General features: G+C 53.0%; 3 protein-coding genes across 4 annotated transcripts in view; 2 read left to right on the forward strand and 1 right to left on the reverse strand.

The window, feature by feature from the left end:
- The window catches only part of Cadm4 (cell adhesion molecule 4), a 22,694-nt gene extending 14,060 nt beyond the window's left edge, over window positions 1-8,634 (forward strand). The window contains exons 2-9 of the mRNA XM_021219185.2: window positions 3,136-3,282; window positions 3,500-3,652; window positions 3,914-4,048; window positions 4,464-4,628; window positions 4,720-4,810; window positions 5,596-5,768; window positions 6,859-6,987; window positions 7,701-8,634. Coding sequence (XP_021074844.1) covers window positions 3,136-3,282; window positions 3,500-3,652; window positions 3,914-4,048; window positions 4,464-4,628; window positions 4,720-4,810; window positions 5,596-5,768; window positions 6,859-6,987; window positions 7,701-7,810 — 1,103 coding nt within the window. The 3' untranslated portion in view covers window positions 7,811-8,634. The remainder of the gene's footprint in view (window positions 1-3,135; window positions 3,283-3,499; window positions 3,653-3,913; window positions 4,049-4,463; window positions 4,629-4,719; window positions 4,811-5,595; window positions 5,769-6,858; window positions 6,988-7,700) is intronic.
- A 2,594-nt stretch (window positions 8,635-11,228) lies between these two features.
- Window positions 11,229-20,520, forward strand: Znf428 (zinc finger protein 428). Of its 2 annotated transcripts, none has more exons than XM_021219408.2 (3): window positions 11,229-11,582; window positions 14,875-15,083; window positions 19,651-20,520. In XM_021219408.2, exons 2-3 carry the CDS (start codon window positions 15,008-15,010, stop codon window positions 20,145-20,147), a joined length of 573 nt encoding a protein of 190 aa, XP_021075067.1. In that variant the 5' UTR covers window positions 11,229-11,582; window positions 14,875-15,007; the 3' UTR covers window positions 20,148-20,520. The 2 variants fall into 2 exon arrangements, with proteins under 2 accessions (XP_021075067.1, XP_021075068.1); XM_021219409.2 differs by having other exon boundaries at window positions 19,690-20,282.
- On the reverse strand, window positions 15,043-16,722 carry Srrm5 (serine/arginine repetitive matrix 5). The gene has a single exon (XM_021219406.1). It carries the CDS (start codon window positions 16,720-16,722, stop codon window positions 15,043-15,045), a length of 1,680 nt encoding a protein of 559 aa, XP_021075065.1.
- Window positions 20,521-21,470: the final 950 nt, after the last annotated feature.

Raw genomic sequence — 21,470 nt, forward strand, 5'->3', positions numbered from 1 at the left:
GTTATGAGCCACCATGTGGTTGCTGGGATTTGAACTCCGGACCTTCGGAAGAGCAGTCGGGTGCTCTTACCCACTGAGCCATCTCACCAGCCCCAAATCCGGAACTTTTAATGTGCTAACTAAAACTCAGAAGTCTAGGTTGGGCATAGTGGCCCACACCTTTATTATTATTATTATTATTATTATTATTATTATTATTATTTTGTTCTGTTTAGTTTTGTGTCGAGGTTTCTCTGTGTAGTCCTGGAACTCGCTCTGTAGACCAGGCTGGCCTCAAACTCATAATGCTGGGACTAAAGGTGTATACCATCAAGGCAGGCATGGTGGCACATGCCTTTAAATCCCAGCATTTGAGAGGCAGAAGTAGGTGTGACTTTGAAGCCAGGCTGCTTGACACAAAGTTCCAGGTGAGACAGGCCTAAGTAGAGACCCTGTCACATAAAAATAAGTCACAGACAGGCCATGGAGAACAGGCAGCTGTGAGGTTTTCTTATGTGAAGCCCTGCCTTTCCTACTGCTCCTCAGACAGTCTGACCCAGTAGATGTGTAGAATTGTCGGGGGGGGGGGGGAGAGAGAGCAGGCGGGAAGAAGTATATCTAGCACTATATCCATCAAATCCATCGCATGGCCCCACCCAGCCATAGGGATGCTGGGGGAAGTAGCATAGGTGTGTGTCAGAGCCACGGGTCTCACTGTGGAGCAGACAGACCATTCAGAACTTAGTGGTTTAGGATAATGGCCGCTGAGAGCCAGGGGCAGAGCTGTACACTTGTAGCCAAACCACTGTGGAAGTGCAGCAGGAGACCAGCTTGCCTGACACAGTAAGACCTTGTCTCCAGACCCTGAGGCGGTGGGCAAAGTGCTTTATTTACTGGGATTCTGGGTTGGGGATTTAGACTGGGTCAGGTGGGCAGGCTTCTCTTAGTTTACACTGGGGTTACTTGGGGTTCAGTCAGAATGTGAGGTTCATGGTGGCCTCCCTCACAGGATGAGTGGCAAGGGCCTTAAAGATGCTATTCTGGGCGTCTTTACCCAACAGTTTCCGGGTAGCAGATGGTACAGAGGAAGCAGACCTCTGTAAGCCTGGGCTTCGTGACTTTTAGTAGATCATTTCTAGCAAAAACACCTCTCCCTCCCTAGCCTGGCCTCCTACTACCGGCTATATATGAGGATGACCTTAAGCTTCTTCTTTTTTTTTTGAGGGGGGGTGCTTTTCGAGACAGGGTTTCTCTGTGTAGCCTTGGCTGTCCTGGAACTCACTCTGTAGACCAGGCTGGCCTCGAACTCAGAAATCCGCCTGCTTCTGCCTCCCGAGTGCTGGGATTAAAGGCGTGCGCCACCACTGCCCGGTGACCTTAAACTTCTGATGCTCCTGCCTGTCTCTCAAGTGCAGGGGTGACAGGCATTCAACACCAGACCCAGTGATGCAGAACTGGGCACCTAACCCAGAGTTTTGTGCTTGCTAGACAAGCACCCCACCTACAGATATCCCCACTTCTGTGTGTGTGTCTGTGTACGTGTGTGAGAGTGTGTGTGTGTGTCTCTCTGTGTGTGTTTGTATGTGTGTGTCTCTGTGTGTGAGTGTGTGTGTGTACGTGAGTGTGTGTGTCTCTGTGTATCTCTGTGTGTGAATGTGTGTGTGAGTGTGTATGTGAGTGTGTGTGTCTCTGTGTGTGAGTGTGTGTGTGAGTGTGTGTATGTGAGTGTGTGTCTTCGTGTGTGTGTTTGTATGTGTGTCTCTGTGTGTGAGTATGTGTGTGTCTGTGTGTGTGTCTGTGTGTGTGTGAGTGTGTGTGTGTCTGTGTGTGTGAGTGTGTGTGTGTATGTGTGTGTCTCTGTGTGTGAGTGTGTGTGTGAGTGTGTGTGTATGTGAGTGTGTGTCTCTGTGTGTGCCTGTGTGTGTGTGAGTGTGTGTGTGTGTCTGTGTGTGCCTGTGTGTATGAGTGTGTGTGTGTGTATGTGAGTGTGTTCTATCATCTCTTTTCTTCCTTTTGTTTTTGAGACAGCACCTTGCTCTTGATACATTCTGGCCTTGATCTTGTTATATAGCCCAGGCTGGCCCTGAACAGATCCTTCCTGCCTCTGCCTCCTAAGTGTTGGCATGTGCCAGCATGCCGGGCCACCTCTCGCAGATTCCATTGGTCACTGCAAGTCATAAGTCAACGCAGATTCAGGGAGGTAGAGCCTCCTTAGTAGGAAGGTCTGCCGAATCAGCCAGCAAAGGCTCTTTGAATGTATGTAGACCAGGCTGGTGTGGGACCTAAGGCGAGAAGAAGCGAGGCAGAGAGGGAAAAGGAACTTGCAGCTGGCTGTGATGATGCAAACCCGTATAGCACGGGAGGGGCACAGGCAGGATACTGGATGCTCTACGTAAGTTCCCGATGTGGGAAGACAACCCCTTCAGATGAGCTTCAGTGGGTGCCTTGGTGTGAAAGAAGGCAGCTTCTCATACTGGGTGAACTCCAGCTCCAAGATCCAATGGGGATTTCTTCTGTCGGAGCCTCCCATTACTGTCCATTTTCCTGAGCAGATCCTGCTCCTCTTCTGCTAGCTCCAGATGTTTTTTTCACTGCCATAGACACATACCACACTGAGTCTTGTCTGGCTCCTCTAGAGGCCATTTTGCCCCATCAGAAGGCAGAGAGAGAGAGAAGACTAAAAGGCCATGTTCGGTGGCTGCGCACCTGCAATCTTAGCACTCAGGAAACTGAGGCAGGAGGGTGGCCATGAGTTTGAGGCTAATCTGGGCTACAAGATGACAGAGTGTTTTCAACAGGGAACAAGCTAGGAATTAGGGAGATGTTCAAGCAAGTGCAAGGATGAGAGTTCAATCCCCAGCTCCCACATAAGTGGACTATGGTCATGGAAGCTTGCCCCAAAGACAGGAATGGGATTCTCAGAGTAAGCTGGCTAGCAGAGCTGGCTGCCTATCAAGTCTGACCCCCCCAGCTGTGATCTCTGGATTCTCCCAAGAAACCCCACCTTAATGAATAAGGTGGAGAACCATAGAGGAAGAGTCCAGATGCCATGCATATTCCACCACACACAGAAAGCCTTGCACACCCCCACCACACACACTCACAACTGAATGTCATCTCAGGGACTCTTCATTCTGTCTGTTTCTCTTGGTTCAGGGACGGGACAGGAAGTGCAGACAGAGAATGTGACTGTGGCGGAGGGCGGGGTGGCTGAGATCACCTGCCGTCTGCATCAGTATGATGGGTCCATAGTCGTCATTCAGAACCCAGCCCGGCAGACCCTCTTTTTCAATGGGACCAGAGGTGAGTGCAGGAGCCTGCCCGTTTATGACTACAAAGAGGGCTGGAAGTCTGGACTCCCATGGTCCTGCGCGGGTGGAGGTGATGTTTGGTGGGGCTGGAATGGGTTTCCAAGTTGAACGAGTCAGATTCAGAGCTACGGTTGGGGGGAAGGCAGGGGGCTGCATGTGTCTTGGAGGGTGGCTGTCCCAAGTTCAAGTTCAGGCTCTCTTCACTCTAGCTCTGAAGGACGAGCGATTCCAGCTGGAGGAGTTCTCCCCGCGCCGGGTGCGCATCAGGCTCTCAGATGCCCGCCTGGAGGACGAGGGGGGTTACTTCTGCCAGCTCTACACGGAGGACACCCACCATCAGATCGCCACACTCACTGTCTTAGGTACCCTCCCCCACCTGACCCCACGAGCCCCACTTTCATTCATTTTCTGCCTCTCACTTGTCCTGAGACCTGTTCGCCCTGGCTGTTTTTAACCTCTTGGACATCTGGCTTCACCAGGCCTCTGGTCTCTACGTTTGATCCCTGCCACCTGTGGGACCCTGGCTCTCTTTGGTCCCTGGGATCCAGCAACCAGACTGACTTGAGCCTACCTCGGTGCTTCCCTTACACCCCCCTCCCCCCGCGCGCCCCTTGTCTGCGCAGTGGCTCCGGAGAATCCTGTGGTGGAGGTCCGAGAGCAAGCAGTGGAGGGCGGTGAGGTGGAACTCAGCTGCCTGGTTCCGCGGTCACGCCCCGCAGCGGTCCTGCGCTGGTACCGGGATCGCAAGGAGTTGAAAGGTACCCAGGGGGCGGGGCGAGGAAAGGGGACCCTCCGGGCTTAGGAAAGAGGCGCGGTTAGCGGTGGGCGGGGCCCGGATAATAGTGCACTGACACTTCCCAGGCGCAGTTCTGTTGTAGTCACGAGTGATGGATAGCACACGCCTGTCATCCCAGCATTTGGGAGGTGTAGGGAAGAGGATCCGGAGGTCATCCTCAACTACTTAGAGAGTTCAAGGTCAACCTGGACCTTGTCTCAAAGCAAACAAAGCGAAACAAACAAAACTTAGACCAGAATCCTAAGTCTTTAAGCGTGTCGGGGGCATGACTAGGTAAATAAAGCAAGGCTTATAGGTAGGAATGTGGCTTGGCATTGGGATCCCCCGGGGGCAGGGCAGAACCCTTGGCCTGACGGTAACTGGGCTGGGTCGGGCAGGAGTGAGCAGCGGCCAGGAGAACGGCAAGGTGTGGAGCGTGGCGAGCACTGTGCGGTTCCGTGTGGATCGCAAAGACGACGGCGGTATTGTCATCTGCGAAGCGCAGAACCAGGCGCTGCCCTCTGGACACAGCAAGCAGACGCAGTACGTGCTGGATGTGCAGTGTAAGTGGCTCAGGGGTCTGCACGCCAGCTGCCCGCCCCTAGAGGTCCCCCATCACCAGCATGATCTCTCAATTTTCCTCCTGTGCTGCAGATTCCCCCACAGCGCGGATCCACGCCTCTCAAGCTGTAGTGAGGGAGGGAGACACTCTGGTGCTGACATGTGCTGTCACAGGGAACCCCAGGTGAGATCTGACTTCTGGCTTCTAAGTGGTGAAGAGATTTAGGGCTTGCACTCCTGGGTCCTATGGAAACCATAAATTGAAGAATAGTTACAGTCCTGGCTGCATATAAAAGATGGCCTCAAGACTTTTGGTTTTCCGTAAGAAAGGGGCCATGAGATAGACCCTTTTATTTAGAAAAAGGAGTGGGGACTGGAGGACTAGCCTCAAGCTATTCAGGGAAGACCCTGGTTCAATTCCCAGCACCCACACAGTGGTTCACCATCTTCTCCTGTCCCGGGGGAGGGGGGGGGGATTCGGGCCCTCTACTGGCTTCTGAGGGCACTGCATGCCCAAGATGCTTTGAAATACTTGCAGAAAAAAACCGTCATACACATACAATGCATAATTTTTTAAAAAATATATCTTTGCGGGTCGTGGGAGGCCTACCACTACACAGTAGGGACGTCAGAGGACCACTCACGAGAATTCGTTCTGCCCTTCCACCATGTGGGTCCCAGTAATCTAAGTTCTAGTCAAGCTCCTTGGTAAGCGCCTTTTCCTGCCATTGAGACATCTTGCAGGCAGAGTGGTCGAATCTTCCTAGCCCCTTTTCATTGCTGGGGATGGAACCTAGCATCTTATGCATAGCTGGCAATGGGACTACTGCTGGGACGAACACACACACACACACACACACACACACACACACACACACACACGGGGATTGATGCTGGATCAGAACTGCGTCTCCAGATTCCTGAGAAGTCAGATTCTTGGGTTCCTAACTTGTTTTTACGCACGGCCAGGCCAAACCAGATCCGCTGGAACCGTGGGAATGAGTCTCTGCCAGAGAGGGCGGAGGCGGTGGGCGAGACGCTCACGCTGCCTGGCCTGGTATCTGCAGATAACGGCACCTACACCTGCGAGGCGGCGAACAAGCACGGCCACGCGAGGGCGCTCTACGTGCTTGTGGTCTATGGTGAGGACAGTATAGAAGGCCTGGTGGGGGGGCTACAGGGCCTTAGGACAAAAGAATGCTTGCTTAACATGCGTGATAAACTCGGATACAATTCCTAGTACCACATAATGACCGCAATCCCTGAACCCTGGAGATGGAGGCAGGAGGATAAGAAGATCGAGGCCAGTAAGAAGGCTGGGCGTGGTTGGGCACACCTTTAATCCCAACACTCAGGAGGCAGAGGCGGGCGGATTTCTGAGTTCGAGGCCAGCCTGGTCTACAGAGTGAGTTCCAGGCCAGCCAGGGCTATACAGAGAAACCCTGTCTCAAAAAACAAAAACAAACAAACAAACAAACAAACAAACAAAAAGATGGCACCGCCTTTAATCCCAGCACTTGTAAGGCAGAAGCAGGTGGATCTCTGTGAGTTTGAGGCCAGCTTGATCTAGAGAGCAAGAGCTGTTACTAGAGAAGTCTCTTCTTGAAAAAAAAATTTTTAAGGCCATCTTCATCAATTTTTTTTTTTTTTTAGACCAGTCTATAATACAGGAAATACTCTTTAAAAACAAGCAAAACAAAAAACCAAAGGCAAGCCAGTCCGATCTACAGAGTGAGTTCCTGGCTAGCTGGAGCTATACAGTGAGACACTGCCTCAATAAACCCACGAACGGGGCTGCTCAGCGGTTAAGTGTGTTTACTGTTTTTGCAGAGGACCAAGGTTGGATTCTCCACACCCACGTGGCAACTCACAACTTTCCGGAACTCAAGTTCTAGATCCAGAATCTTCTTCTGGACTCCGTAGGCTCCTGCACACATAAATCCACGCAAGCACACATACATGAAAACGAGCAAAATTTATTAAAAAACCCCAAAGCTAGGGTGGGTGTTACTTCCAGCTTAGGGGTGGGAGGGTATAGGGGTGTGTAGAGACTAGGAGTGAGAAACCCACCGGTGTAAAAGCCAAGGATTCTCAGAGGAACTGGAGCAAACAGAGAGCGGGGCTAAAGGAAGGTGGCAGACATTCAAAGAGCAAAGCTGTGTGCAGAATAGCTTAATGGCCTGGCAGCAGAAGGCCTGATCAGGACCTTCTTCGACATTTTCTCTCCGACAGACCCCGGTGCAGTGGTAGAGGCTCAGACATCAGTTCCCTACGCCATTGTGGGCGGCATCCTGGCGCTACTGGTGTTTCTGATCATATGTGTGCTAGTGGGCATGGTCTGGTGCTCCGTCCGACAGAAGGGTAAGTGAGGGCGGGGCCTGAAATGAGTGGAGGGTGTGGTCTTTTCGGATTCTGGATAGGAAGGGGATGGAGCCTAGACACTGGGTTGGATTTGAAATCAAGCCATATTTTTAACTAATACCCTGTAGGGGGTGGAGCTTTTGGCCCTGGGCTCTGAAAGGGCTGATATTTAGCAGAATAAGGGGAAAGATTTTGAGTAATTTATTTTTTCAAGTTGCTGAATTTATTGACAGCATAGACTTAAAGGAATAGTATCAGAAGCGGGGGAAGGGTCGGGAAGGAGATAAGGGTGCAGGGGAGGGGACTCAGTTGATAGACTCTGTCTTAGCATGCACAGAGCCGCACAGAACTGAACGTGGAGGTGGATGCTTCTAACTCCGGTACTTGGGAGATAGCGGCAGGGGGGTACAAAGTGCCACGCCCGGCTGCAAGGTCACTTGTGATTCTCAAGTTTGAGGCTTACCTGGGAAACTGGAAACCCAGTCTCAAAAAAAAAAGGAGGGCAGGTCGGGGATGAGGGTGGGTTTTCTGTGAGTTTTTGGAGTCTTCATAATTCCTCTTTACCTCTTTCTCTACCGTTGTCCTGGGCTTCACTGAACTGGACTCCGGTTCCCTTCCTCCCACTTCCTTCATTTGCTGTGTCTCTTGTCCTGTCTCCTTTTCCTATACACACTCCCTGGGTCCTCATCACCATCCCCTCTTCCTGCTCTCAGGCTCCTATCTGACCCATGAGGCCAGTGGCTTGGATGAGCAGGGAGAAGCCAGAGAAGCCTTCCTCAACGGCGGCGATGGACACAAGCGGAAAGAAGAATTCTTCATTTGACCCCACTCCCCCACTGCCAGCTGCAAGGAACCAGCAGAGACATTGACCAGAGTCCAGGACGGTGGGCTTCCTCCCGACTAGCTAACACTCAGGCGCTTGGGCAGGGATTGGGGGTGTTGGATGCCTGGATCTCTCCCAGGGCCAAAGGCTAGGGTCCAGAGACTTGGGATCCCCTATGGAGACAGGGACTTAAGGTCCCTCCCAGACCCCGAGTCCAGGGACGGGTAATAGGGATTTGGGTTGGGGGAAGAAAATGGGGGAAGGCCAGAACCCCTAGGCTACAGAACCAGGTCTTGTGGGGGAGGGGGTCAGATTCTGGGAAGGGTGGGGTGGGCAGGGAAGGGAAACACAGATTTCTTTGGGGTCCCAGACCCCATGCCAGCCATTGTAAGAGTTCCACAGAGCTCTGGGCACCTCTTTGCAAAGCCATGTTTGCACGGTGGGGGGAGGGGCAGGGGAGGGCGTGGAAATGGGAATTCTGTGTCTTTGTGTGAAAACTCTGATGGGGGGCAGTAAGGGAGACAACCCCGACTCTTATCCAGTCCCCCTTCTCCGGGTTCCTGGGCGGCTCCCCTTCCCTCCATCTTGACCCCCATGTCCTTCCTCTTCCATAATTGTCTGTTCACCCGCTCTTGGGGGGGCCTTCCTCGTCTCTCCTCCAGGCCCCCCGGGGAGGGGGAAAGGAGTTTGGAGGGGATGTGTGGTTCTCTATGGTTTTATATATAATATATTAAAAATATCAAAAATCTGTATGAAAAATATCAGATTGCACCCCTCCCCCCCATTACTGGCTTTTGCCCCTTTTTCTTGTTTAAAAAAAAAAACAAAACGAAATGAAACACATTTTTGTACGGGGCGGGGAGGGGATAGGGAGGGGGGTTTGGCAATCCCACTAACCACCATTAAACTGAGGAGAGAACAAGTATGGGGTGGCTGTGTGTCTGTCCCTCTGTCCGCTGCTGTACCACTAGGAAGGGGAGATGCAGGCGCTGGGAAGGAACACCGTGTTTGCTGATACACAGGAAGATGGAGCCAGACCTCAGCGAGGCCACCCGCCATCCACTCTTCCTCAAAAATCCCAGACTTTGGGGTTTTCTTTGGGGGCGGCGGTGAGAGGCGTGATGAGGATGTTTGTTTGCTTGTTTCTTCCTTTTGAGACAGCATCTTATACTATAACATAGGCAGGTCTTGAACTCCCGGTAATTCTTCTGCCTCAGCTTCTAAAAAGCTGGGGTTACAGGCTGAGCCAACTACAGCCAGCCATTTGTGAATAACACACACACACACACACACACACACACACACACACACGAATTTTTTCAGTTTAACAGGAATCTGAAATTTGATCCCGTTCTAGGCTTTAAGGGCTCAAGGTGAAGAGGTCACTGTACCCTGACCATTGTGACTTTGATGAAGGAAACAGACTCATCTAGGCAGCAATGGCAGCAGTTTCAGAGCTGGAGTGGTGGGAACCCCAGGACTCAGAGCAGAAGCTCAGGGCAGCATGGTCTACAGAGCAAGTTCCAGGCCACTCGTAGCTACTTAGCAAGACTGTAAGACTGTGTGCCCCTACCCCCCAAGCAGAAAAGCTTAAAGCTTGCTTTAAATTGTAAAGAGGGCTCTTAATATGCTTAAAAATCTTAAAATTCCAGCCTTCAAGCTGAGCCAGGAGACTGAGTTTGAGGACAGCCTGGGCTACACTAGGCTCCTGTTTCAGAAAGAAGGTAGGTCAGTCAGTCTCCTGTGGTGTGGTGGTGGCTTACACCTTTAATTCCCAGCACAAGAGGCAAGTGGATTTCTGCAGCCAGCCTGGTCTACATAGTAAACTCCAGGCCAGGGCTAAGTAGTGAGACCCTGCCTAAATAAAACACACACACACACACACACACACACACACACACACACACACACGGTGGTGGGGGGTTGGGTGGGGAGGATGTAGGGTACTGTTTTATTTTGTTATGGTAATTTTCATGCAGAGTGAGGACACTTAAAGGACCCCAAAGCCCCAGGCACCCTCCACTCCATTTTCACCCAAAGCGCCGCATTTATTAAGACGGGTGCTGTGTCAATTTCCCTAATTCACTCAATCTGCAGGAGCTGTATCCCCAAGGAAGGCCCTTTGGATTGGCATCAGTGCCAGGAGAGAGTGAGCTCGGAGCAGCAGGGACAATGGGTTTTCCGATAAATTGAAAGGCAAGAAGAAAGCCTGAGACAGCAAAGGGATTACTGTGTTTGAAGTGCTGGGGATATGGACCAGATAAAACGGTGGGTGGGTCCAGAAGAGGCGCCGGGGACACACGTTTGACTGAGAGACCTGGTGTGGGGGATGCATACCTGCCACCCCAGCCCTTGGGAAGCTGAGGCAGGAGAACTGCAGGGAGTTCATGAAAACAGTTCCAGAACACACAGGGAGATTCTCGGAAGCAAAGCAAAACACAACTGTTCCTTTTCTGTGGTGTACTGGGACTCTATAGAGTTTTAAATTGCTAGTGATAAAAGCACTCGGGAAGGAGAGGGTTGTAGGGACGGCTACAAATAGTATGAAGTTATAGCCCTTTAAAATTACCCACAGGAGCTGGGCTGGCTGCCATATGCCTGTAATCTCAACATTCAAGAGGTAGCGTTCAAGGTCATTTTCTTCGACACAGGTGTTCAAGGATAGCCCGAGCCACATGAGACCATGCCAAAAAAAAAAAAAAAAAAAAAAAAGGAAAAGAAAAGAAAAAGAAAAAAAAGCAAACACCTATAGCAGACGTTCTAATTGTGTTCCACGAAAAAGCTGCCTTCACTTCCTCTGAGAATGCAGGCACTACTGTGCCTCTGGACATTTGCATTAGCTATTCCCTCTGCCAAAAAGACTCCCATTCTAGTTGGCTCCAGTTCAGACTTGGCTTAAAAATCAGCCCTTGCAGAACCTCGAGCGGGGGGCAGGCATTTCTGGCATCCACGGCCTCCTGCCGTCTACCTCTTCCAGGTCTTGACAGTTCTAAGTATTCGTCTAATCAAAAGTGGTTCGTTTTCCTTAGACTGGGGGGGGGGGGGTTCAGATCTCTCGCAACGCAGCAACCACGTGCTGTCCAGGAATTTATCTTAGGTGACAAGGGACGTGAACCGGGGCCCAGACCTTCGGTAGTTTCGGGACAAGGGTGCCAGCCCACCACGATGAAGTCTGCAGTCCCCTACACGCATGCGCTTTATTTTTCCAGGTTGCCCCCCCCTCTCCATCCATATGCTAATCACTGCGCTCCGAAGAACGGCCTCTCCGGGGGAATATGCAAATCACATACTCCAGTGCGGGAGGCCTTCCTTTGTCCCGCGCTAGGATTATGCAAATGAATGAGTGAGCCTCCAGCCGGGGGGGGGGGGGGGGATCCGGGCCGAGTATTTAGACCCCCACTCTTCCCCTCACGCCAAGGCATCCACTATTTATAAGGCGCGTTCGCTCTACCGCGCACGCACGCACGCACGCACGCGCGATCCTTGAAGCTTCTTCACCCTTCGGGCCGCAGACTGTACCAAGTCCAGCCGGGCCCTGAGCCACACAGCCCGCCACCCCCGCCGGCGTGAGCTTCTGCAGCCTCCGCCATCCTCTGAGCCCCTCTTCCCACCGACCGCCGGGAATGGTCCGTCGTCGGACCGCGCACGCGCCCTGAGCTCGCCCCCTCGCCCGCCCGCTCGCCCGCTCGCCTAAGCCGCCCGAAACGCCGGCGCCGTGCCCGGGCGTGCAGCCGCCACCGCCGAGAGCCTGAGCCGGGGGCCGCCGGCGTCGGTGAGTGTCCGAACTTGGGGTGGCGCGGGGCATGCTGGGAAGCGGGCGATACAGCCCCGCTGCATGCCGGGAGCCCGCGGCCGCTTGGCCGAGTGACCGGCCCGGGAGTCGCTCGCGTCTCCAGCACGCGGCTCGGGACCCAGCACAGCTTCGCCTCGAGGCGCCGTGAGAGCCCCGTGGGCCAGGCGTGCTGGGCCTGGGGCATTCTGGGAAGGGCCTGGGCTCCTGGAGGGGAACCCCCCCCCCTTTATTTTATTTTATTTTATTTTATTTTATTTTTTTCCTGTCGCACACGCTTTCCGTGAGAAGCCTCGGGGCTAGGAGCGCTTGGGTGCCTGGCGGTCGTTAAAGGCCCGGGGCATCGTGGGAAGTTGTCACGGGGGCATTGTGGGAGCTGATCTTTTTTATTGTTTGGTACCGGGGTTTGTCCGAGTCCCTGTCGTACCTAGCGTTGTGCGGAGAGGTATCTATTGTGTTCCCTCACGCAGTGTGAGGCGGATGTATGTGTGCGTGGGTGGGTGCGGTCCTGGCCACTCTGTGCTTTTGAGGGAACTGGGGCAGACGGTTTTCACGTGGCTGGATTTTGGACCCACAATATCGGGGAGTACTACCTAGAATTTATAATTTACCAAGTGCTGAGTTCGCAGAGGTGCATCACCACGCCCAGCTGGTTTTCACCTGTTCTAAGGCTTCCGCCTGATTATCCGGAGCGTTCTGGAAGAAGCTTTATATGATGGTTTGGAAAGGGATGGTTGTCCCCTAGTAACCCCAAGGAAAGTCCTGACATCCCTGGTGTGATGGTCAAGTAGAATAATAGTTAAAGCCCAGTGTGGTGTCACGTGCCTATAATTCCTGCTGGGGCAGGAGGATTCACTATTCTAGACCAGTTTTGTAGTTTGTTCTTTTTTTTTTGTTTTTTGTTTTCCTTTTGGGGAGGGCCTCAGATCCCAAAAAAAGAAGGGAGAGTGGGTTTAGGGAATGGCTAATCCTAGGTATTGCATGGAACACATATTAAATATTCAAAATGGAAACAACCAGTGGTCCTCAGTTTTTCTTTGCTGAATGGTGCATGTTTTCCCAAAAATAATGTATTACTCCAGAATTAGAGGGGCCTACATCTGATGGATTAATCATGAGAGCTCTTCCTTGCCGGTCACTATCTCTCTGTCCTTCAAAGGCCCTATCCAGGATCTAGGTGTCTTTAGTAAATTCCCTATCCAGTGATACCACCCGTCTTGCTCCAGCTGCATTCCTCCAACAGCAAACTTGACATTTGGGCTTTGAACAGATAGTGTGCTTTCTACCATTGTGTGTGTCCCCAGGCCCTAACATTCAGGCTTTGCCATATTATTAGTGTCCATATCTAGAGTCCCCAGAACCTGGGAAACTGAGGTTGGAGGATTGCAAGTTCAAGGCCAGCCTGGACTGTATAGCAAGAGTCTAAAGGAGAGTGGAAATTGTGTTGTTGTTAGTTCAACACTGCCTGGTCTTGCAAGGTCCTGTCACAATGCAGGAGGAGGAAGAAATGTGTGCATTGATAGAAACAGGAATCGTTGGAGCCAAGGAGCGATGTAGGTGGTTATAGGTGAGCTTTGCAAGGGTGAAAATAAACACTCCGGATCCACAAAGAGGAAGGAGAAAATTCCAGATGGGAAATGGAGGAGAATGAACTAGGACTGCCCCACTGGCTATAAAAGGCCTGTATGTGCCCCTGCTCCCAACCCCACCAGAAGCCTGGAGAGTTGAGCAAAGGGATAGATTCTATTATTAATCTTTTTTTTTTTTAATGTTTTTTTCGAGACAGGGTTCCTCTGTATATCCCTGGCTGTCCTGGAACTCAACTCTGTAGACCAGGCTGACCTCAAACTCAGAAATCCGCCTGCCTCTGCCTCCCAAGTGCTGGGATTAAAGGCACGTGCCACCACACCACTGCCCAGCTCTTCTGTTTTTTTAAGACAGTGTCTCATTTTGTTCATACTAGCCTCAAATTCTGTCTAGCCAGCTCTGACCTTAAGCTGCAGATTTACCAGCTTGAGAGCTAGACTGAGGGTGTAGACTGCCCACTTCTATTCTGAGCATGCCTTTGGATCCTTGTTCAACCAGTCTGGTGAGTGAGGTGGCCAGTGTGAGCTTGGGCTTCGGACAGTGTGCAGGTCTTCTCGTTCCTCTTCTGCTTCAAGGGAGCCGTTTCTGTGTGGCTCTCTGTGTGCCAGCCAAGGCCTGGACTTTAGAAGGAAACAGACAAGAAAAGTTGGGGCCTGTTTGAAGCAGTAGGCAGAAAATGACAGATTTGAGTTCAAACCTAGGCAAGGCTGACTTTTACAAAATTAGGTTGATGTCTTAAAAAACACTGGGCATGGTGATGTTCCTGTGATCCTGGCACTGAGAGGAAGAGAGGCAGAAAGATCTGGAATGCAAGGTCATCTGAGGCTCCTTAGTAAACCTGAGGCCAGCCTGGGATACATGACGCCTTCTTTCAAACAAGCACAAATTGAAGGGTGTCGATTCGGCTCGGTTGGCAGAGTGGGTTGTTTGCCTAGCGTGCCTGAAGCCCCACAGTTTGACCTCTAGCATTTGGGAGGTAGATCCAGGAGCATTGGGAATCCAAAATCAGTCAGGGGTATTTAAAATCCTGTCTCATAAAAAGAAGACAGTTTAAAACATTTCCAGGCGTAGCCGGGCCTGGTGGCGCAGGCCTTTAATCCCAGCACTCGGGAAGCAGAGGCAGGCGGATTTCTAAGTTCGAGGCCAGCCTGGTCTACCAAGTGAGTTCCAGGACAGCCAGGGCTACACAGAGAAACCCTGTCTCCAAAAAACCAAAACAAAAAACAAACAAACAAAAAAAAAACATTTCCAGGCTAGCTAGCTCTCAGCTGTACCAAGTATTCTGTGTCCTTAATGGTCAACAGTCTGACCCATCTTCCTGGTGGTCCTCGCTCCCTCAGCCCCAGACCTCCCTACAGCTAAAGGGTTAATGTCTGGCACAGGTCTCTTCTTTGACACTTAGTTATGATTGGTGACCGTGCCAATCCCTACCTTTAAGTAACCTGGGATGTCTTCTCTCCCTACTTCACTGATTAAGAACCACAAGACAGTCTGTTGCCCAGATAACTGGAAGTCAAGGCCTCTTGGGGACAAGGTCTGCAGAGTTGAGGCTCTGTACACAGTCAAGACAGCAGGGGCCATCTTTGCCTCACCCCCAGCACTGAGCACACAGTGGTCTTAGGATGGGGACAAGTGTTATGTAAAAATTTATTGAGTCACCGCAGGCCTTTCTTTTCTCCCTGTCCAGCACCCCCCTCTACCTGCCAACATCCTGTGTTAGAGGAGCTTGTGGCTGGAGGTGTGACCGGCGGGAGAACTGGCCGGGGAGGGACCCTGCCCAGTCGCTGCTCTGCTCCTGTCTCTTGTCCCCTCCCCCCGCCATGACAGAGACCCGTGAGCCCACTGAGACTGGAGGCTACGCCAGCTTGGAGGAAGAGGATGAAGACCTTTCCCCAGGTGAGGTGGCCTTAGAAGTAGAAGTCTTGGAAATGCTGTCATCCTCGGGTTGGACCTCCTTGGGAAGCTGTGTTGAGGAGTGGCCGCTTGCCTTGCCACCAGCTCTTTTCTGACTAGAAGTCTTGGTCCTGGTGCGAGATGGCTTCCCATGGAGGCTGTTAGGGGTTGCATTGTGGGTGGGTTCTCTGTCCTTGCTGGAGGTTCTAGATTGGCTGAGGGCTCTACCCCTACTGTGGGTTCTAGAGTGGCCACACTGGTTCTCCTTGCTGGAGATTCTGGTTCTGCTCCGTGCTCTCTCCTTGCTGGGAGTTCGAGATGGGCTGTGGGCTGTGTCTATGCTGGGACTTCTAGACTGGCTGCTCCTGCTCTCAGGACTGGATATTATTCTAGACCTCCTGTGACCCTTCTTGGTGGTTTTTGAGCGTCTGTGACCTCTCTCCTTGGTACTTCTGGACAGGCTGTGGCTTTTTTCCTCGCTAGAGGTCCTAGACCGTACTTGGCTTCCTTCCCTTCTTGGAGGTTTCCTTGGGCTGTGACTTCTCTCCTGGCTGAGGGTGCTCGGCTGGCTTTGTCCCGTCTGGGTGGGCGTGCCCCTCCGGGTACGACTTCTTGCCCTACTGTGGTTTCTCTTCCAGCTGTGACTTCTCTCGTGGCTCCGGGTCCTCCTGTGACTGTGACTTCTTGACCTTCTGGGGGTTCTAGAGCGGCTGTGACTTCGGGTCCTGCTAGGGGTCCTAGAGCGACTGAGGCTTTGGGTCCTGCTGTGGCTTCTGGCCTGCCTGGAGCTCTTGATCCTGTCTGATGTGTGAGTCTGTTCCCTGCTGGGGGAAACCAGCTGGCTGTAGCTCCTGGATGCCACTGGAGACTTGAAGTTCTTGAAGACAGTCCTAGTTGGGCTGTGGCTCTTGGCCCTGCTGGGCATTGCAGGTAGCCTAGAGCCCACACGCTCAGTGTCTAAGGCTCCATGCAGCGTGGGGCTCTTTGTCCTGTGCCTGTTTCTAAGCCAGTTGTTGCTCCTTTCATGGGTACTGGCTCTGGATCGGCTATAACTCTTGCCTCGGCTTTGCTTGCGGTGGGAAGTAGGGGTTCTGGCCTTCTTGGCCACTCCTGGTTTGGCAGAATGGGTTCTCTTCCTGTTCGGGGATGTCCTAGAGCTCTGGCTTCCCCTTTTGCCTGGAGTTCGTCCCCGGCTGTGTGTGTCTCTCTGCTGATAGGGTCCCATAACTCCAGTCTTGCCTCCTCCCTTCCTGCCCCTGCTGGCCTTCCTGGCCTTGGTATCGGTGTTTACCTGACTGGATGTTCTTGTCTTGCTGCGGCCTTGGGTCTTGCTGCTGGGCTGGGTCTTGGCACCTGTTGCTCTGGTAGACTTAGAACTGTTAGGGCTCATCAACAAGTTAGGGGACTTAGGATGCACTGAGGAACTGGTGGGCACAGCTGCTTTGGGGATCCTCAAGGAGGCTGGAGATGTGGGAGCCACGGGAGCCGCAGGAGCCTCGGTGGGCTTTGAGGGCCAGGTGGCTGCCGGAGCTGCATGGGCGGCGGGAGCCTCTGGAGCTGCGGGAGCCGTGGTGGGCTTTGAGGGCCCAGTGGCTGCCGGAGCCATGCTGCGCTTGAAGGATCTCTTTGATGGAGACTGCATGGCGGGTGCAAAGGGGCTGAGTGCCTGGAAGTCACAGTGAACAAGCAGGATTGGGTAGCCAGGGACAACAACCAGACGGCTCATCACAAGCAGCTTGGTGAAGTCATAGTGGGTACCTGAAGCACTGGTGAGGTCAGACTTGAGGAGGTGGGGGCCTCTGGCTCAAGGCTGGAGACTCTTAGCAAGTGGAATTAATTAGATCCACTCAGACTCAGCAGGGCTGAGAAGTGGAGCTGAGTTCAGCAAGGGCCTGCCTTGAGTCTTCAGGCCGAAGTGATGGGTGTTACTGCCTGGGTGGGCAGAGTAGGGGAGCCCAAAGAGACACGGACAGCCATAAGGGCAGGGAGGATTCATAGAGAAGATGGCACTGACCTGGGCCTCACAGAGTAGCTAGAGTTGCCGGTGGAATGGAGAACGGCCCTTCCAGGGAGGAACAGGAAAGGCCTTTTCCACTTGTTCACTGCTAGACTGGAGGTGAGAACCCCAAGATCAAGTCTGCCCGTAAGGAGTCCCCAGGCTGATGAGGGAGACATACTGGGGTGCCCAGGAGGCCACAGGCTCTAGAGAGTGGTGGGAGCAGCAGTAGCCAGGGCCATCAAAGCAGTGGCTGTCATAGAGGATTGATTGCCTGTGCTGGGTCCTGGAGCCAGGCTAGGAAGGGTCAAGTGAACATAGTGTCGGACAGTCGCAGAGATCCTCTAGGCCTTAGACAGTGTCTGCAGGGGGTGATAGGGTCACAGAATGGGTCAGGGACAATGCAGCAGTCTTGAGATGGGGAGAAGCACATTGGACACTTAGCGCCTGCTCTGGGCTTGGGGAGGGGCCTAGGCATGGACGTCACAGTCCTGGAGCTCACAGGGGACAGTGGGAGGGCAGTAGAAAAGATGACTGGCTATCTAGATGAGGAGGTGTAGGGTGGCTCACCAAAGAGGGAGCTTTGCCCTGGGTCCTAAAGGAAAGGCAGGGCAGAGCGCCTGTAGCAGAGGGGACAGCATGTGGGGTGCACAGGACCCTAGACATCAGGGCCACCACACGAACCATCGCTTTTCTTGGGGACAAGAAGAAACACGAGTGATTGTAAACAGACCTATGGCAGGGTGAGGGCAGCACTGGGGAGGGGCCAGTGTTGTCCTGAGCAGAGCCAGAGACAGGATTGGAGCTTGGTCTGCAGGAAGGGAAGCAAAAGCCACGGGGCAGATAGATGTACCCCTGCGGTACTGAGGCAGCAAGGAGTCTGTGGTGATGGGGAGGACGGGCGAGGAGTGGCCCCTGAGCACCTGTTGTTCCCCCCCCTCACCCATGGTAATATGGGCAGGGAAGAAATACCATCACCGTGAGCTGCGGGAGGAGACCCTCCTCTTCTGAGGGAGATTACTTCTGCAGCCCAGTGGGTGCTTCCCGCAGGCCGTTTTCAGTGTGGCCGAAGTGAGCAAGCCCCCTGGGGACTACAGGCTCCCTTGACCATGGAGACCGCAGCCCTGCGTGTGACCCACAGCAGCCACCAACGTCCTCCTCACCTCACATTTTCTCCTTTAAATGCTTTTGTTAGTTTATTGATGTGTACACTCTCATGGTATCAGGAGGCGAGGTCACACAACTATTGGGAGTTGGTTCTGTCCCTCCACTCTGTGGGTCTTGGGAATCAAACTCAGGTTGTCAGGCTCAGCAGCAAGTACCTTTACCACTGAGCCATCTTGCCAGCCCTTGATCATGCCAAACTCATCTATATGCACTTTTTTTAAATGATTATTTATTATATGTAAGTACACTGTAGCTGTCTTCAGACACACCAGAAGAGGGCATCACTACAGATGGTTGTGGTTGCTGGGATTTGAACTCAGGACCTTCAGAAGAGCAGTCAGTGCTCTTAAAGTTGAGCATTTTAGTTGACTTGTGTATTGAAATGGGAATTATCTGTAATCCCAGCACTTAGAGACTGATGCAGGATGATGACGAGGCGACGGCCAGCATGGGATATAAGCATACACACACTTGTGCACACACACGCGTGCGCTTTCTCTCTCTCTCTCTCTCTCTCTCTCTCTCTCTCTCTCTCTCTCTCTCTCACACACACACACACACACACACACACACACACACACACACACACGCGCGCGCGCGCGTGCGTGCTCTGTCTCAAGAAAAGCCAAGTATAGTGGTGCTGGTCTATAATCCAGCTTTTGAGAGGCAAAGGCAGGAAGGTCAGGAGTTCAAAGCCAACCCTAGGCTACATGAGAAACAAAACAAAACAGACCAACGTGCTGAGGAGATCGCTGCTGTGGAGGTATGAATGCAGGAGTTTGGATTCCCCAGCACCCAAATGAAGGCATAGTGTGTAGGGTGGTCTCTGCACCCGGACTGCCATGCTGGAAGGCACAGACAGGCCTGTCAGAGTGGTCAGATTGCTGAGCTCTGGGCTCAGTGAGAGATCCCGTCTAAAAAATGAGATGGCAAATGATTAAGGAAATCACCAGTGTTGACACCAAATCAACCAAACAGACCTGCGGGGTCTGCTGTTTGTCTTTCTGGAATGGTCTAGGCCGGGCCGTTACCACAGTTTGCTTTCTGTGATAGACTGTGTAGGGGACAGCCGTGGCCTCGTTGGTCCGGGTGTTGCTGTAAGCGCTGGGTGGGCACACGTGCGCTGTCTTTGTTGTCCACCCCATCCCCATGCCCATCTGTCTGATTTATTTTGAGATCGGATCTCATTCTCTAAGCCAGAGTTTGCAGTGATTCTCTTGCCTCAGCCTCCTTGACTGTCATTACAGATGAGGGATGCAGCTCTTGCCAGGTAGTCATTTGCTAGCCATGCAGATACATTGCATCTGTGTTGTGCCAAGCTGTCCTGCCCACACAGTGAGCTTGAATGGGGCTCGGGGACAGCTGGACACAGCCCTGATGCCATGTCTCTCCTACCTGCCCCAACAGGCCCGGAGCGTTCCTCTGACTCTGAATACACTCTTTCAGAGCCCGACTCTGAGGAGGAAGAGGAGGAGGAAGAGGAAGAGGAGACCACTGATGACCCCGAATATGACCCTGGCTATAAGGTGAAACAGCGAATAGGTGGGGGCAGGGGTGGCCCGTCCCGCCGAGCCCCCCGAGCAACCCAGCCTGCTGGCCCACCTGCACAGCCCTGCCAGCTCTGCGGCCGATCAGCGCTGGGAGAGGCCCCACCGGGTACCCCACCTTGCCGACTCTGCTGCCCTGCAACAGCAACCCAAGAAGCCCCAGCCCCTGAGAGCAGGGCTCTTGGAGAGGAAGAGGAGGAACCGTCTCGCACTGGGGAAAATCGGCCAGCGGGGCGGGATGGGGACGAAGAGGAGGAGGAGGGGGGCACCTACCACTGTACAGAGTGTGAGGACTCCTTTGACAACCTCGGGGAGCTGCATGGCCACTTCATGCTGCATGCCCGGGGTGAGGTGTAGGCGGGGCCGCCAGAGCTCTGGTAGAGGGGTAGGAGGAACAGGGCTGAGGAAGCTGGATTCAGCACTGGGGGTCCCGCCCAGCTGTGTTGTCTTAGCTGTAGATACGTGAAGGGCTGAATAAAAAGCCAGATTCTACATGTTGGCCCCGCAAATGTTCGAGCTGCCTGAGTGTGACTGAGCATGAGCTACACCAGCGCCCCTCTGCTTCCACTTCCCGTGTGCATGCAATGCCCTGACCAAGTTTATGTGCTGGTTGGCTTTGAGCGAGTTACACAAGTACTCCTGTCAACTGAGCCACAGCCCAGCACCTTTTGTTTGACTTAGAGACAAGGAGTTTTGTTGTTGTTGTTGTTGTTTTGGCTTTGAACTTTTTTTCCCCCTCAAGACAGGGTTTCTCTGTGTATCCCTGGCTGTCCTGGAACTCACTCTGTAGACCAGGCTGGCCTCGAACTTGTTTCTCTTGCTTCAGCCCTAGAATCACGGGTACAAAGCCACCATACATAGCTAAGAGTTCTGGGGTTCAGGCCACCCGTGAAGCTTGAAACCACCCCCAGTGATCTATGCTGTCAAGGACCAGGCAGGGCACCAGGCAGGTATAGGCCACCCCCCCCACACACACACACACACAGCGCCTCTGTTGGAAAGTCAGTTGTGTGGTTGTAGTCAGCTGCAAACCTGGGAAGGGCTAGCTAGCCAAGCCCCCAGAGCAGATTGTGGTTTGCTGGGGTCGTGGAGGCCTCGAGTATTCTGCTACCACATCACCTGGTCCCTCCTACAAAGAGGAGTAGCATTAGTGTGGTAGGCGGCTCCCCCTGTGCTTCCCAGGTGTCTAGCGCCTGGCCCAGGGCTGTATGCTTTTGGAGTCAGAGTCCAGGAGCGATGTGCCCCTGATGGCCGTTCCTCAGCACTGTGGCACTGCCTCCTCCGTTTGCATGACCTCTTCCAGTACCTCCCTGTGTTAAGTGTAGTAAGTACACCATTAAATAGGATTTATGTGTGCAGTGACCAAGGAGGCCACAAGAGGGCATCGGGTTCCCTGGAACTGGAGTTTCAAGCTGTTGCCGGCCAGCCATTGGTTTCTCTGTAATAGCAGCAAGCACTTAACCAGTGAGCCATCTCTCCAGCTCCCTACACATCAGGTGACCCCTTCATCTTTATAGAACTGGCGTGGACCCTGTGGGGTGGACAGCAAAGGTAAAGTAAAAGAAAGGCTGTGTAGAAAAGGAACAAGAAGCCGGGCATGGTGGCGCACGCCTTTAATCCCAGCACTCGGGAGGCAGAGGCAGGCGGATTTCTGAGTTCGAGGCCAGCCTGGTCTACAGA

Source organism: Mus pahari, chromosome 19 (genome assembly GCF_900095145.1).
Source record: "Mus pahari chromosome 19, PAHARI_EIJ_v1.1, whole genome shotgun sequence".
Taxonomy (NCBI): Eukaryota; Metazoa; Chordata; class Mammalia; order Rodentia; family Muridae; genus Mus; species Mus pahari.